The sequence below is a fragment of the Anopheles aquasalis genome, chromosome 3 (genome assembly GCF_943734665.1).
Source record: "Anopheles aquasalis chromosome 3, idAnoAquaMG_Q_19, whole genome shotgun sequence".
Taxonomy (NCBI): Eukaryota; Metazoa; Arthropoda; class Insecta; order Diptera; family Culicidae; genus Anopheles; species Anopheles aquasalis.
Window position 1 is genome coordinate 43,364,064 of NC_064878.1, and position 15,000 is coordinate 43,379,063.

Genomic DNA, 15,000 nt, shown 5'->3' on the forward strand with positions numbered 1-15,000 from the left:
GCCGCCAGCACGCCCGCAGCGGCCACGAATCCCACCAACAGAACGATCGTTGAAGTCTGCATGATGCGCCGACGTTAATACTGCGGTTTCTCGGTTGGCTCACGGAGAGTACGGATTGAATTTGCAAACTGATGCCTTCGGTGACATCGGTGGCAGCTTTTTATACCAAACCGGCCCCTGCTTGGCGCGACATACTGTCAGGGAAGAAAGGGTCGTCCCCGGTGGCCTCCCCTGGGGGGCGAGTAGAATAGGAAGGAAGTACCGGTAGTGCGAGGGCAACGTGACGACTCAAGTCTGGTACGGTACGCACTAAGAAGGAAGGCGCAGTTTCGGTGGCGCAAAGTGAATGTCAAGTTTAAAGCCATTCAGCATCTGATTGGGTTTTGGGAAGGTGCACTTTCCAACTGCCGTGTGTGCGCCCCTGACCCGGCGGCTACACAACAGACACCGGCTGTCATCGGTCGGTCGATGGTTCGCGAGATTCGCGAGGGTCATCATATCGTAAAGCGGCGACAGTGGTGCGATTGGCGACAAATTTGTCACCAATCCAGCACGCGAAAGGAAGCTGATGGTGGCCATTTTTGGGAAACATTTGCTGAAGAAAGGTGCTGCTGAAGGCAGGGACATTAGGAGGACACCCACCGGGAACAAATGTCACAATCCATCGAACACTGGCATCCGATTCATCTGCATGGTCATCGACGGCCACCAGGAAGGTGCGAATGATCCACTCGACCGACTAACCGACATAACGGATGCGTAATTTCAAGGTCCAAACGTTACATTTATTTACAGTTTAGCCAGCTGAAGGATGGTTCTAGTGGCCCTTTCTATTCCTTCGGAAGATGATCTCCTTCCGGGCGGAAACCATTCTCGTCGGCGATATAGTTGACGGTGTACACCTGGCCATCGTCGGCGGTAAAGCTGAAGGTACCACGGACCGAAAGGGCCGACGCTTCACCACCGGTTGCCTTCAATTCTCCCGCTTCCTGGGCCGAAATTCCGTTGCTCGTCTCGTACTGATAGTTGTAGCTGTCCACGTTGACATCGTTGTCGTATCGGAGCGTCTCGGCGTTCTTATCCGGCACCGGGATGGCAACGGCGGCCACAACAAACACCGCAACAAGCAGGCACACCGACGTAGTCTTCATTCTGATGATTCTGGTATCCTTCCGTTCCTGCTAGGCTGCCGGGAGGCTATGGAGACTTGTTGTGATCCTCGGCGTTTTGGCAAATTCGCGCACAACACTCTGACTGACTGCTGATGGCTTGGGGGTCGGAGCTTTTATACCTGCGCGGGCGGCCTGTGACCGCATCGCAAATGTCCCCCATGCAAATCAGGTCATTTTCAGTTTCGACCAAGAACCAGAACCCGGCCGAATGTGGTGCGGTCATCCTTTTGTCACCTTTTCGCGATGCTGTTGCTCATTTGAATCGTTATCACATGGAAGGGGTGAAACCGGTCCCCTCGGGGGGGTTGTTAGAATGATCGGACATCGGTGCATCTTAATCCGGTCCGCCAGCCAGCCAGCCAGCTAGGGGTCTGGCCTAGTTTGACGGTTTGGAAGTGAAAGAGAAACCGAAGAAGAACATCTGGTTTATGTCGACGCTCGGCCGGCTTCATTATCTTCTAATAAGAACGAGAGTAACTTGATCGCCTGAACTTTGAACTTCAAAAGAGGTGACGAACAAGACGACCACGGACTGTTTAACCTTTCGGAGGTGCATTCGGATCAAAGAGTAAAGCCAGGCGGCCAACGATTGTTAACAGTTTTAAGCGAATGATTTGTTATCCTCACTCATTCACTTAACACCAGACGGGATCGGCCGGGATTCACCAATGTCGGGATCACTTTGGGATGTGGGCTCCTTCCGGCTGGAATCCGTTCTCGTCCGCCACGTAGTTGATCACGTAGACCGTACCATCGGGCCCGGTATAGGAGTAGGAACCTCGAACAACGATCGCTTCGTTCTCTGTGCCGGCATTGCGCAGTTCCGCTTCTTCGCGGCGAGCTGTGCCGTCGCTGGTTTCGAATCTGGAATGGAATACCGGAATACATGCGGTCTGGTCAAAATGGAAACCAAGGACCAAAGATCGTAAGTAGCTTACTCGAAGCGATATCCATCGATGCCAATGTTTTCACTGTCGTACCGCAGGATCTCGGCAGTCCGGGGATCATCGAGTGGTGCTCCCAAAATGGCAGCCACCACCACTACGCTCAGCGTCACTAGTCCCAGAAGCTGCAAACAATACAGAGTGATACTCTTACGTGAACTGAAAGGTCCCCGGGATCCTTACCATCTTCATCCTTTCTGTACGGTTTGTGTTCGCCGGAGTGATTACGCAAATACGTGGCGTAGCAGAGACGAGGCGTGGTTGCTCGATGAGATAACACGACTAACAAAGCCGAAGGTAATTAGCGACGTCTTTTATACGGAACATCAGAACGCGTGTCATCTCTACGTGCACACGGCGTGATTGTGCACGGCATTCACGCCCAACGAACTGGTCCGGGGGGGGGGGGGGGGGGGGGGGGCTGGCCGAGAACACCCGGGAGCCAGTATCCAATTGTCGATCGATCATCATCGACCAGCCGTCGCCCCACGCGGTAGGTGGTAACCAGTTTTCCCTGGGGGTCGATTCCAACGACCAGATCCCCACGTTGCGTGCCATCGCAAGGGTAAAACCGTTAAATTGTGGTCACGGAACGGCTTCCGCACACTTAGAACCACCGCGGATGCTACTCGAGATGCTGCCGCGACCGCCACTCCTGAGGTGAGTCACTTTCGCTCTCGTTTCCCGGTGGTCTGGTTTCACTTTCAACGGTGCTGTGGTTCCTACGGGGTCATCGGGGATGATGATGCGCCACAGACGCACGCACACGCGCCGTCCCTCGGCTTCTCCTCATGATTAATGGCCTTCTTTGATGTACCGTTAAGTGATGGACTGGCGGCGGTGGCGACGACTTTGCGATCGCCCCCCTTTTTGCGTGACAACAACCGCATGCAACCGCATGCCTCTTGAGCTCTTGTTGTTTGTATTGCTTGTGCTCCCGTACAGGCCAAGCGATGGCCATTTTTGGGGAGGTTGGGGAAGGTTTGCGTACTCCATCTGTTTATCGTGCGCAGTTCAAGAGCACCAATGCCTTGGGGGGAGAGTACTGCCGTTAACGAGCAATGCACGGAACGAGAAAATGTCGCATGTTTCATGTGCCAAACAATGATTCGCGGAATCGAATCGTTGATTCCGTTTTGCAAACAAAGCGATTTATGGCCACTGGACGATGGCCACCCCCGATAAGTGGTTGATTTAATGTTGTCGACGTAACGTGCGTCGCTGCGTCAAAAGTCAGGTAAATTGTTGTATCTCCTCGCATCATTTCACTATCATTAGGAGCGCCGGGTTCGATCGTTTGACATTTGGCGACACGCCGCGCGCTCTCCGTGAGGCAGAACGCTCCTAGCAATCGAAATTCATGTTATCCTCCTACTCAGCGCTATAAACGTTTTAGTCGAGCGTCGACTGTCGCCTGGCTGGCCCCAAAAAACCGGCCCCCGGGAGGAAGCAAAAGGAGTCTAGTGTAGCAGACTCCCCGCGCCGCCACGGCGTGATATGGTGATGGTGGTGGTGGAATCCTAAAGAGCACAGCCTTTCGCCGTGTGTGCGACTGACAGAGCGAGCGAGAGAGTGGTTCGAGGCGGCAGAAGCGACGGCCATTCACAAACCAAGGGAGGGCCTGCAAGCAGCTGGTTAACCTTGAAAGTAGCTTCTTCATCTTTCTCCAGCCGCGCACACACACTGGCAGGGCAAGTCGTCTCGGCATCAGGCCACGAGAAACCTGCTCCCAACACTCGCTCGCTACTCGTACTGCTGCGCCTGCTCATAAGTCACATTTTAGTATTAATTTATGCATAAGGATGGCTTACGAAAAAAAAGAAAAACGCCACACAATCCGTCGCATGTTACTGAGGCTTGTCGCAGAGAAGTTGTCTCCGCTAGTCGCTACTCGGCACCCGAACTAGTGTGCTACGAGGTCCCCCGGTGCTACGATGTAGACGATCCGGGATCCTCTTCCCCATTTTTGGGCAAACATTCTGGAACACAGCGTTGAAGGACGTTACCATGGCAACCTGTTGATCGAAGGATGCTCCTCTTCAATCTCTTTCCAACCAGCTGCGTTCGATCATCGTCCAAATTTGGGATCGCCACGATGACATTGGCGGCGGTGGCCGCCTGATGGAGGACCGATAATCTCCCCGGCAAACACTCTTCGCCGATAATCTCGTCGTCATCATCATCATCATCATCACCGCCAGCCCGGTCGCTTGGTGATGCATCGATTATGTCAGCGTGCATCGTTGGCCTCTACCGTGGCGGCGATGGTGGCGTTTGGGATTAACCTGCCTTCCAGCGGACAATTTGGACGTTTACTGTGGCTTCAAGCAGCGGCGACCTACATCTCGCGGCACCGTCACCCTGGATTGACTTCATGGGGGGACCTCCGCGTGTGTTTTCGTCTCTTCTCCTCTTCTTCTTCTTCTTCTCTGGAGAGAAGGACACTCGCATCGCATCTTCCCCCTCAAAACGAGCCTGTTTCGCAAGGCAGACGGGGGCACGATTTGACATCGTCTGAAGTCTGAGGCGAAGCGATGCGTCGTGCCAGCCAGGTGGGGGTGCCAGGTCACAAAACGCACACAGCACGCGGTTCCACCCATCGTTTCGTGCTCCGGCGTCATCTAAATATTAATTCCAGAAGAGGGTTGGCGCGTAAACCGACGACTGCGTCGCTGATGTCCTCATATCGTCGTGGTCGTTGTCGTCGAAGGTGCAACGGGGGTTACATCATCCTGTACCCATCGTTTTCGGTTGCCATCCTAGCGTCATCGCGTCACGCCAATGGCCACAGAACTGGATTGGACAAGCTGGAAGCTGCAGAAGAACCGCACAAGGGTCGCAGACCTTCGGAGAACTTCAGAACAAACCGAATCCTTCGCTGTGCTTCCGGGATACGCGATGGTCCACGGTTTGTTCCACGAGAGTCCGATACATTCCAAACGCCCACCAGCACTGCGGCTGCGGCTTGCGTAATGCCTGCGCTCGCTTAAATCTCTTATCAAGACCAAACGACGATGGCGCCTGCTTAGCATACTGTTTAGCGTCGTCGTTGAATAACACGCAAGATGCGCATGCTGATCTGGCTGATCTCTAGCCTCGAATGGATGGAATGTGTTCGGTTCAGGTTCGGTTCCATTGTCTGTCCAACGAATTCCAACTTCTTGCTCGCTTTGCCGACTTACTCGACTCGACTGCGTCGTTGGTGGACAAATCATCGCTGGGTTGATTGCATGAATATTCAATGGATCTATATATGAGACTCAGGTGCAGATAAAAGCTGCGTCCGCTACCAGCGGAGAAAAATGAAATGCTAAAAATACCGCACAGAATCACCTTGAAGCAAGGATCAGCCACTCCTCGGTTGACCATCGGCACAACAACTGCGCCCAGGGGATGCCTGCCTGCGCGACTCTGGCATGCGGCTGATCGTCTGGTTTTGGCACTCAACTGGCTGTATGCTTGCGTTGTGCGAGGTGGTTAGGCCATCGCAAAAGCGTTGATCGATAGATGCATTCAAACAAATGACGTCTTAAGACGCGAACGGTTCGCTCTCAGTATCAGTATTCGTTTGCAGTCAGTATCACGATGAAGCTTACTGGAGAAGCTACAACGATCGCCGTCAGTTTGTTGTTGTGGGTTAGTATGGTATCGGCCGCACCAGCCGAGGACTCGGAGGCGTTGCTGGTCAACTACGAGAGTGTCCAGATGCGCGAAATGTATCGCTTTATGTGAGTAGAACGTGGCTCGGCACGCCACCGGAATCACGGACATCACTTGTATTTCATGACATTTTCTTTTCGAAAAAAGGTACGAAACGGATGATGGACAGTACCGGGAGGAAGTGGGAATGCTGGTGAACATTGGCACACCGGACGAGGAGCTGATGACGATGGGACGCTACAGATTCACGAGCAAGGACGGTACGGAGGTGATGGTGATGTACACGAGCGGCAAGAATGGTTACCGAGCCCGGACTGTCAGCAGCCGCAGCAGTTCCTGGGATTCTGGGGCAAAGAAGAAGGCATTGCTGTCGTTGCTTATGGGTTGAGGCTTGTAGGTGAGGGATGAAACTACTCGCTCTCTCAGCGCAACAGAAGGAGCGGCAGAGCTGAACGATGACTGTGCTCAATACTAACTGCCATGTTTCCAAGATCGAACTAGGATTAGGCAAAAAAGAATGCAATTTTTGTAAATGCTGTAAAAAAATCATCTTTACGTTAAGTTTATTGAACGAAATTAAAAATGGTCGTAAATGACATCGCATTTAAGAAACAGTTTTATATTTTTTCGATGTGTTTGTTTTTGGGCGAGCTGTGGTGTTGAAACGGTAAATGAAAACATTTCGGCGAAGCGCTTCTTTGAGCTAGTCAATACTTTGCTTATTTTTTAGTCTCTTATTCTTCAAAATACCATAGCCATTGTGAATTTAAAAAGAATTGTGGATCGTCCTTTTTCAACCAATTTTTGTGTGACCGACTGGAATTTCTAGGGTTCTCATATGGAATGTTTGCATGCTCAAGGCCGCAGAGAGACTGCCGAAAGGCCATCGTCCAAAAATACACGAGGAGTACTGCCATTTCGTGCTATGGTAGCTCAAATATGTGTACTGGTGGCAAAACAATGGTGCACATTTTCAAGTGACCTCTTGGACAAGTCGATACGACCGTTTAGCATGTTAACACAGTGCTCAATATTCACCGTTAACCTCTTATAAGAGAAACTCATAGTATCCCAGTGATCACTATTGATCAAGCAAAGCATCTCTTTGTCTTTATCTGTCCTATTTTTTGAATGGTAAATGAAAGAATAGAGTGTTATGCTCAGGATGAAGTAAATATTGCATGATTCGACCTGAAAATGATTCTTCTTTAATCGTTTGAGTGGCAATACGGCTTGCTATTCTTTCAATTTGATTTTTATCTTTTCGAACCCTTTCTTTCTTTTTTAAGGTATTTTGCGATACTATTTCTGGACATCTTAACGTTACGAATTATGGGCTGATGAATGATTTAATGTTGAAGAGCATGAACAATAGTCGCTTGTGCTATTCCACCCAAATCAAACATTCACCCAACGCATTTTATTTCTAATGTGTACCACTTGTTTCGAAACTTAAGCCACAATTAATTTGCACACTTGTTGTATGAATGATTAGTTGATAAATTTATACCGAGCTGTCATTTATCGTGTGTCAGAAAAATCCTTGAAACGTTTATTAACCATGTAAAAGCATTAAATCATAAAGAGAGCAAAAATCAGCAATAATGGTTGTTAAGATTATCGTATGTGTTGGTTCGTATACTGTACGATCACTTTTAAAACTATTTTTTTGTCACATCAATAGAAAAAACCTTCGCTTGTAGATGGTACAGTTTTGCAGTACACTACTGGTGCTGTATTTCTTACTTCAAGATTAATGTTATGATTGGAGTATATAACGAACTATTCTACTGATGATGTTTCCCTCTAACGCAACGCCTTTATGCTTTCTACTACCTCGTTTTCTAATATAATTGATAGCCATGACGTTCCAGAATAAATCTCTTAAACCTCCACTTTAAATAAATAACAGGGCACCTGATAAAACTACTCACATTAACGTTCTCTTGAACGATTTTGCGAAGCCTCGAAATTCGTGCCTTATCCTACCAGCGACAGCAGCACCGTTTCTTTCAATCCTTGCGCAGAAACGGGCTTCGGCAAAGCCTGAATAGAAATCACTGCACCCTCCGCTTCCTTCGCCCGATATCCATTCTCATCCGCCTCATAATCAACCCGATACGTATCTCCGTTTGATGTCCTGTAACTGTACCAACCGCTAACGCGCACCACACCCGTCGTGGGATCAATTCGACCGGTTTCTTCCCGTTCCTGTCCATCTTTGGTCAAGTAGCTACGAGTGTTGAAGAAAGAGGTCGTTATTGTAACTGCACCGTGTGTTCCACAGGAAGCTACTTACGAGAATTTGTATCCGTCGCTGTTTTGGATGTTTTCGTATCGAACCAGTTCGTCAGATTCGCCATCGATCGGTGCGGCGATCACAGCCGCAGCACCTAGTGTCAGTAGCAACAAAGCACTCTGGAAAAGGGAATTTATGCGAAAAATTAATGTGATAAGTTCCACACAAACTGGTTTTAATTTAAATTACCTTAACCATTTTCGTTCCGCGTAGACGTGCGTGCGACAGAGCTGTTGCCGGTTCGAGAGCCGAAATGTTTCTGCAAAAATCGCGACACAGCGTAGCGCATCCGAAGGAACTCGGGGACCCGATGCGGACCGTTATATGTTGATTAGCACGTGAAAGTTTAGGGGAGATGGGCATCAGCATCAGCAGCGCCCGAAAGGCCTCTCCGAGGTCGACATCATTAATCTGGTGGCTCGGAGGGTTTTATTTGTGGCAACACTGTCGTCTACGTTGGGCGGTGGGTTAAAACAGGTTTGGTTGTTTGTTGATCCTCGTAAAGTCAGCTTCTTCTTACATCAGCTACAGTTAACACCTTAACACAGAGGATTTACATCTACTTCGTCTGTCTAGCGTCAATACCGGTAATGATCGGATCATGATCATCTACACTACTTCTACCCGATTAACGACAGTAACACTTTCCGCGAGATACCATCGGTCAGCGGAGACAGTACGCTGAACGCATCCGTATCCGTCAGATTGGCACCGGGCAGATGGACTCCCAGTGGTTGGAATCCGTTTTCGTCCGCCACGTACTTCACCTGATACTGAACACCATCGGGACCGGTGTACCGGTACCAGCCCGTGACCACCAGCTTCCCATCGTTCCACCGTATCGTCTCATCGCGCCACTGACCATCTTTGGTTCGATATCTGGGGACAGAGGACAGTCGTCCGGTCGGTGAGTTCAGTTCGCACCAGGTTGAAGGAGGCTTAACTTACGAGAATGCTTGTCCTTGTGGTTCGCTTGCGAGCTCTAAAAAGTCCAAATTGCTATCAACGGTCGCAGCCGGACGTGCGATGATTCTGTTGAGCCACACCAGCAGACACAGGACACCGTACACTAGCTCCTACGGAACAGAAAGAAATAACGACGGAGTCACCGAGTGTTCGCCAGATGCATCTTCATCATTCAGCGCTTGTTACCTTCCTCATGTTGACCTGTTGACGGCAGTTTCCCGGTTACGACTGACTATCGGCGAGCGGTTTAGATGCTCAAACGCTGCGAGGTTCGCTGAACATGTGCGTCCCTCCGTGGATGATAGGCAAACAGAAAAAGACACGGCCACCGTCAATCGGGAGTCGACTGCTGCGGCTGCAAAAGTTGCTCTGTTCGCTAAATGTTAAGCGGGAATACTGAGGTGATGGTATCTCCACCATGTTAAGTTGTTTGAATGAAATACAAGCCTCAAAATCTGTCGTGGGGGTTTTCTGGTGGGTTTTTTTTTATATTTGGCATCATTCCTCGTTTCCCCCCTAAAATAAAAGACATGATCCATCAGTGAAAGTGAGTTCGTCATGGGGTGCTGCTCTCAGCGCTCGTCAAAGTTGGTCAGAGATAATCTCTTGACAGTCAGAAAAGGTGACAAGTTGTTTTAGGTTGCCTCTCACGATCACGCGGCTTGCGCGTTAATGCGTGTTAATCTCTATTAGGTTTTGTATCAGACAGGATGCTATATTCACAGTTATACAACACTCTATATTATTAATGAAATAGATAATTGAAGATGAGAACAAAAAAATCGTATAATTTGTGCCAACAAACTTCAAAAGCATTATTCGAAGATTTATCAACTGTATTCGTGAATGCTTCCTTTCAGTAGCTGTACGGGATTGCTGTACTGTTTGCCGTGATCCTCCTGTCCATTTTATTCGATTTGGCTGCAGATGCTAATGGTTGATTTGTAGCAATCTGAAACTACCGGTAGTAAATTTGTCGCAACAAAACAAACAGCTAAGAGCACTTAAGCCAATTTATATGTTACCAGATAGCTTATTTAAATGCTCGAATGCACTTAAACAGCAAGGAAATACAAATGGTTTCATGAAGCGAACGCTTGACACGAGGAGTAAAAGAACTAGAATCATGCTACACGCGGAATATTGCAGCTCCAGCACGTTAACCTTCTTTCCCAACATACCATTTCCCAAAAAAACCGTCAACCGATACTGGCATACTATCACGGAATTTATTTTGTTCCGCCCTTGGTGCTGGTGTCACTGATCATTGATACAATAGAGAATAAATCAGGCCCATTTCGATAGTAGAGTTGTGCATATGTATCTCAATGATATCTTTGTTTGGGTCATTTATTCTGATTAAGGTCTAATTTATGGTATAGATTTTTGAAATTACTATAAGGCATTAATATTTTATATAATTTTTTCAGATATGCTTATAAAATATAAATCATCGCGATTAAAAACGCGTCATACATAACTCAGTGCATCGTGCAATTTTAAAGCGATCAGAAAATGGCCAGAGAATACCCTACGATGTTGTGCTAATAGCATAATAATGAGCATAGCAAAATTAATAATGAGCACACCTCTAGCCTTGCCCAATCTGCTCGATGTCTACTTTTTCAAGGGCAAAATCATTCCACGCATCTCTATCGATGACTTTGTAGCTTCCGAAACGCGAACACCGGAGAGCAAACGGAACGCACGTTTTGCACCAATTTGGGCGACGAATCTGTATCATCCGATCGAGCGGAAATAACGCGGCATGAAGCAGCAGAACCTCATCTAGAAACCTGTTCTTCCGCGGGCCTTGTCTAAAGATATTTTAGATACGCATCTGCTTTCGCGCGCTTATAAGCTAGCTACTTTCGGAATGATAATTAATTTAATTTAATTTTTTTTTAATTATATGCTACGATCATTTGCGAATGTAAACTCTTTATTTCCTATAAACCCGTACCACGACTACAAATGACCTTCATTAGCGTCTTCAAAGCATCTGGTTTAGGTCGCAGGCCGGCCGGAGGTGAATGCGTAAACCAAAAGACAGCATCTTAAGCGACGAACCCGCTCACCGGTCAGCTTCAGTTAGGCTCTTCGCTCTTTCGATCGGCATATCGTGTCCAGCGTTGGTCGTTGTCGCATCACAACAATCGGTGAAGATGGTAAGCAATCGAACGATCGATCGGTTGAATCTTGTGTTTGTGCGTTGTTTTTAAGTTTCTTCCATATTTGTTCCACAGCGTGTGCCTACGTTCGGCCTTCTGATTGTGATCGGCGTCCTTGCTGCCGTTGAGCGGGGCGTACGGGCAGCTCCGGTCAGAGATTTGGACGAAAATTTGATTTTCTTCGAGAACAATCAAGACGAGAATGGCTACAACTTTGCGTACAAAACGAAAGACGGTCAATACCGGGAGGAGCAGGGTGTCATCAATCCGGAAACGGGAGTGCTGACGGTGTCCGGGGTGTACGGATACGAAGGTCCAGATGGAAAGACCTACGAGTACAACTATGAGTCCGATGAGAACGGTTATCGTATTGTCACTAAGCCACCACCCATAGGGTTTGCTCCGATTCCCAACGCCGTGCTGCTCTCCCTCGTCGGTTAAATAAGTGATCATTGAGCCGAAAGATGTGTAGAATGTTCCTTTAAAATAAAGCGAATTTCGGTATCAAACTGAAAATTCCTTTTGCAACCTGATGAGCGATAGAAGAATTCTGCAATTTTGTCTAATCTGCATGATCAATACCACGAAAGAGTTATGTTTACATACTTTATTATGACGAAACGGGAGACATACCGTGTAGGAAGTGATCGAGTTCGCTTAATGAGTAGAGTTTGTTGTAGATCTACCAAAGGATGCTCCACTTGTTCCTAAGCCAAACATCTGTTTCAAACTCATTTTTTAACTGCATCCAATGTCAATCCTGCAGTTTTCATGAATAATGTATAGAATAATTCATCATTTTGATTCAAATCATACCGAAAGTTATGTCAATTAGGCCAATGTAGGAACATATCCTTCGTGCAATGTAAAATGTATTGCCAACTGTAAACCAAAAGACAGCGACATAAGCGACGAACCCGCTCACCGGTCAGCTTCAGTTTCGCTCTTTCGGTTGGCATAAGGTTTCCAGCGTTGCCGCAGATTGCGAGTTTAGCTATTTTTCACGATAAAGGTGATTTCCTTAATTCTTTCCTCACTGAACTTCACTTCACTATCTACAGAATTAAGATGATTTTCTAAATAAATGCTCCGTTTTCTCGTCATTCAAAGGATAGATTTAAGCTGATTCAATGATACGCAGCAAAAATTAGAACGCATAGATAAATTGTTGAGGAAAACGAGATAATTTCAAATTGTCCTTTGATTGTTTAATGTTTGAATTGAAAGTACCATGACTCAGTGAAGGTGCATTGTTTGGTTGACAAATTTGACTAAAAGCTTCTTGTATTGGCGGCGATCATCGAGTAAGAAACGAATCGTACAGCGTCAACGAATCGTTCAAACGAAGAAAACCCTGTTGCCGCTGATTTGTCGTCGCTGGGTGTCCGTTTTATGCTTTCTCGCGCATCCGAGCTTTTGCTATAAAACTCGCAATTCCTTACGATCTCTGTGGAACGCCCGAACGCTATCAATTCGTTCACGATCACGCGTTGAAGCCTTGTAGAGGTTGCTCTCCACTCCAGGTTGGTTGCATACTTTCAGAATTTTTGTAATTTTGAATGAGTTTCATCCACCCACGTGGTACTTTCTAAATAATCCAACGACTGTTTGTGATATCGAATAAACGTAGAAAGAAGACCAGCACCGGTCCTATTGTTTTACAATTGAGTCTTTAATGCAATTTCATTTTGGATTGGACAAAATCTCGCTGTATTCCCTGCCGATGGCTTCACGCAGAACACTTGCTGCTTACAGCTTGGTAACAGTCGGACGGTATCCCTTCTCGTCAGCAACATAGTCCACGCGGTATCGCTGGCCGGTCGGATCGGTGTACTCGTACGATCCCTTCACTGACAACGATGGCTCTTCGGCACCTTCGACCTGCTTGAACTCTCCCTGCTCTTCGCGCTTCTGGCCATCGCTCTGCTCGTAGCTGTCAATTAGAGGGGTTTTAAGGTAGAACATTAACAAGAGATCTTATGCGGACCAACCGCATGAAGGCGAATGTGAGACTTACGCAAACTGGTAGCTTCCATCGACGTTGTTGTCATTGGTGAACTGCACTAGCTGAACCTCTTCCTGTGGGCGAGCGATGACGCAGCTAACCACGGCCAGAGCCACGAAGATTGCGATCTAGGCGAAATCGGGTTTTAAAATATAAAATGCAGATGAAGAGAGTTTTAAGTGTGATGCCGGGCGCTATAAGCCTTATGGGCAATGTTTTCTAGCCATTCTCCAGCCAAGCGCCGTTTGGGCGCCGAAAAAGATGCGCCCCGGGATAGTGCCAAAATATGTTGCGATAAGTCTAATTTATGTTTACAAGAACGACCGAACGACTTGTGTAGGAAGATGCGTCGCAAGCGGCCGCCGAAACATGGCGCAGCAATGATCCAGACAGGGCATAACTTTGGATTTTCTGTTGATCCCGGATTCTAACATTTTGCATTTATCCTCTGCATTATTCATTGGCTGTCAGTTGTTTCATTTTACGTGTTGTTCTAAGCTTGTGGCTTTTCCATTTTTTTAAACTAAATTAAATTAACTGTTTATACTTTTGGTGAAATGAAGATATTTTAAGATATTGTAAACTTAAAAGATAGCAAACTTTCTAATTAGCAATAATACTAATCGGAACGATGTTTGTGAGAAGAAGCCTTTTCAACCTTTCCGAACAAAACAAACACAGATTACATTAACAATTATATCTTCGCTTCTAAGGCTTAAGAGCTCTAATGTTTCTCTTGAAAATTCACTGTAACTTTGTTATATTCGAATTTTAAACCACGAGTCAAATATTTTAGATTTATTCTTTTTTTGCACAACCATCTCTTTGTACAACAAAGGCCTTGCACATATTTTGGTACCATAATGCATATATAATGCACCAAACTTTGCTAAACTCACTACTCGAACCACTCACTGCACAGCAATGACCAACGTACACTCCATTACAATATACACTGCCTTCACGTGCAACTCAACTCACCACGTGCTTCATTTTGCAGACTTTTGGCGATCCTACGGGCACGATAAACGAGCTGATCCTTGCTACGTCGTTGCTAGCGAAAGCGCGATGCTGAGACTGTGCTGACTGCTAGGCGCACTTGCGTACGTTTGCGCGGACAGAATAATAAACGCAGAAGATGCTTACCAACTCCTTTTATACCACCGCATCGCACAAACGGCCAATAAGCTGACGTATGAAACGGGACGGAAGAGATACCGGGAATGATCACCTCCGGGCGTTGGAGGGGAGCACAGATGACATGGCCGCAATCGGCACCATTTATCACGTGCTCGGGTGCTAGTGCTCGTTTGCATATTTGTATGTGATGTGTTTGTGCGTGCGTGCGAACGTATGTCGTCTTCGGATGTGTCGTCTATGGGCCAACGCGATGACCCCCGCCGCAGCATCAGTAGCAGCATCACCAGCAGCAGTATTAGGCTTTGCATGTTTTTTGGGTGGCAAGAAGGGATGACCGAATGCTGCGCGCGATGATCACGTCGTTTGCCGTCGTCGTCGTGCCAGGACCACGCACGGCGATGCTTGACGGCCAACGGGGTCAGAGTTGGAGGACGGTGGTTAAGCGGTAGCGCGATCCGTTTGGAGGAACATGGATGAGCATGGTTTTTTGATGAGTTGCCAGATGCTACAAGATGAAAGCGATCGGTTTGCTAGAGAGCAATGTTCTAGTTCTGATGATTTAGACTCCGTTATCAGGTTTATAATAGAAGACAATGCATTAATTGAAGGTTTATCCGGTTTCATGAATTTTTGGCTATCGCTT

The 15,000-nt window shown here is 47.3% G+C and overlaps 8 protein-coding genes across 8 annotated transcripts in view; 2 read left to right on the forward strand and 6 right to left on the reverse strand.

Annotated features, from left to right (window-relative positions):
• The window catches only part of LOC126575561 (endocuticle structural glycoprotein ABD-5-like), a 460-nt gene extending 345 nt beyond the window's left edge, over nucleotides 1-115 (reverse strand). Inside the window, exon 1 of the mRNA XM_050236314.1 lies at nucleotides 1-115. This exon is cut by the window's left edge and continues 345 nt beyond it. Within this exon, the coding sequence (XP_050092271.1) occupies nucleotides 1-62 (62 nt within the window). The 5' untranslated portion in view covers nucleotides 63-115.
• A 662-nt stretch (nucleotides 116-777) lies between these two features.
• LOC126574044 (larval cuticle protein 65Ag1-like) lies at nucleotides 778-1,600 on the reverse strand. Its single transcript, XM_050233976.1, has one exon. The coding sequence runs from the start codon at nucleotides 1,149-1,151 to the stop codon at nucleotides 831-833; it is 321 nt and encodes a 106-aa protein (XP_050089933.1). The 5' UTR covers nucleotides 1,152-1,600; the 3' UTR covers nucleotides 778-830.
• Nucleotides 1,601-1,703: 103 nt separating this feature from the next.
• On the reverse strand, nucleotides 1,704-2,393 carry LOC126574043 (flexible cuticle protein 12-like). Its single transcript, XM_050233975.1, has 3 exons — nucleotides 2,300-2,393; nucleotides 2,111-2,241; nucleotides 1,704-2,036 (listed from the first exon to the last, which is right to left on the reverse strand). Exons 1-3 carry the CDS (start codon nucleotides 2,306-2,308, stop codon nucleotides 1,850-1,852), a joined length of 327 nt encoding a protein of 108 aa, XP_050089932.1. The 5' UTR covers nucleotides 2,309-2,393; the 3' UTR covers nucleotides 1,704-1,849.
• A 3,308-nt stretch (nucleotides 2,394-5,701) lies between these two features.
• LOC126574042 (larval cuticle protein 65Ag1-like) lies at nucleotides 5,702-6,358 on the forward strand. The gene is made up of 2 exons (XM_050233974.1): nucleotides 5,702-5,844; nucleotides 5,924-6,358. The coding sequence occupies exons 1-2, from the start codon at nucleotides 5,702-5,704 to the stop codon at nucleotides 6,162-6,164; spliced, it is 384 nt and encodes a 127-aa protein (XP_050089931.1). The 3' UTR covers nucleotides 6,165-6,358.
• Nucleotides 6,359-7,413: 1,055 nt separating this feature from the next.
• Nucleotides 7,414-8,385, reverse strand: LOC126576211 (larval cuticle protein 65Ag1-like). The gene is made up of 3 exons (XM_050237388.1): nucleotides 8,265-8,385; nucleotides 8,076-8,194; nucleotides 7,414-8,009 (listed from the first exon to the last, which is right to left on the reverse strand). Exons 1-3 carry the CDS (start codon nucleotides 8,271-8,273, stop codon nucleotides 7,757-7,759), a joined length of 381 nt encoding a protein of 126 aa, XP_050093345.1. The 5' UTR covers nucleotides 8,274-8,385; the 3' UTR covers nucleotides 7,414-7,756.
• A 305-nt stretch (nucleotides 8,386-8,690) lies between these two features.
• LOC126576302 (flexible cuticle protein 12-like) lies at nucleotides 8,691-9,236 on the reverse strand. Its single transcript, XM_050237517.1, has 3 exons — nucleotides 9,228-9,236; nucleotides 9,024-9,151; nucleotides 8,691-8,954 (listed from the first exon to the last, which is right to left on the reverse strand). The coding sequence occupies exons 1-3, from the start codon at nucleotides 9,234-9,236 to the stop codon at nucleotides 8,696-8,698; spliced, it is 396 nt and encodes a 131-aa protein (XP_050093474.1). The 3' UTR covers nucleotides 8,691-8,695.
• A 1,384-nt stretch (nucleotides 9,237-10,620) lies between these two features.
• LOC126576677 (cuticle protein CP14.6-like) lies at nucleotides 10,621-11,653 on the forward strand. The gene is made up of 2 exons (XM_050237983.1): nucleotides 10,621-10,750; nucleotides 11,265-11,653. The coding sequence occupies exons 1-2, from the start codon at nucleotides 10,621-10,623 to the stop codon at nucleotides 11,651-11,653; spliced, it is 519 nt and encodes a 172-aa protein (XP_050093940.1).
• A 1,235-nt stretch (nucleotides 11,654-12,888) lies between these two features.
• LOC126575219 (endocuticle structural glycoprotein ABD-5-like) lies at nucleotides 12,889-14,329 on the reverse strand. The gene is made up of 3 exons (XM_050235802.1): nucleotides 14,199-14,329; nucleotides 13,230-13,345; nucleotides 12,889-13,145 (listed from the first exon to the last, which is right to left on the reverse strand). Exons 1-3 carry the CDS (start codon nucleotides 14,208-14,210, stop codon nucleotides 12,962-12,964), a joined length of 312 nt encoding a protein of 103 aa, XP_050091759.1. The 5' UTR covers nucleotides 14,211-14,329; the 3' UTR covers nucleotides 12,889-12,961.
• Between the last annotated feature and the right edge of the window lie 671 nt (nucleotides 14,330-15,000).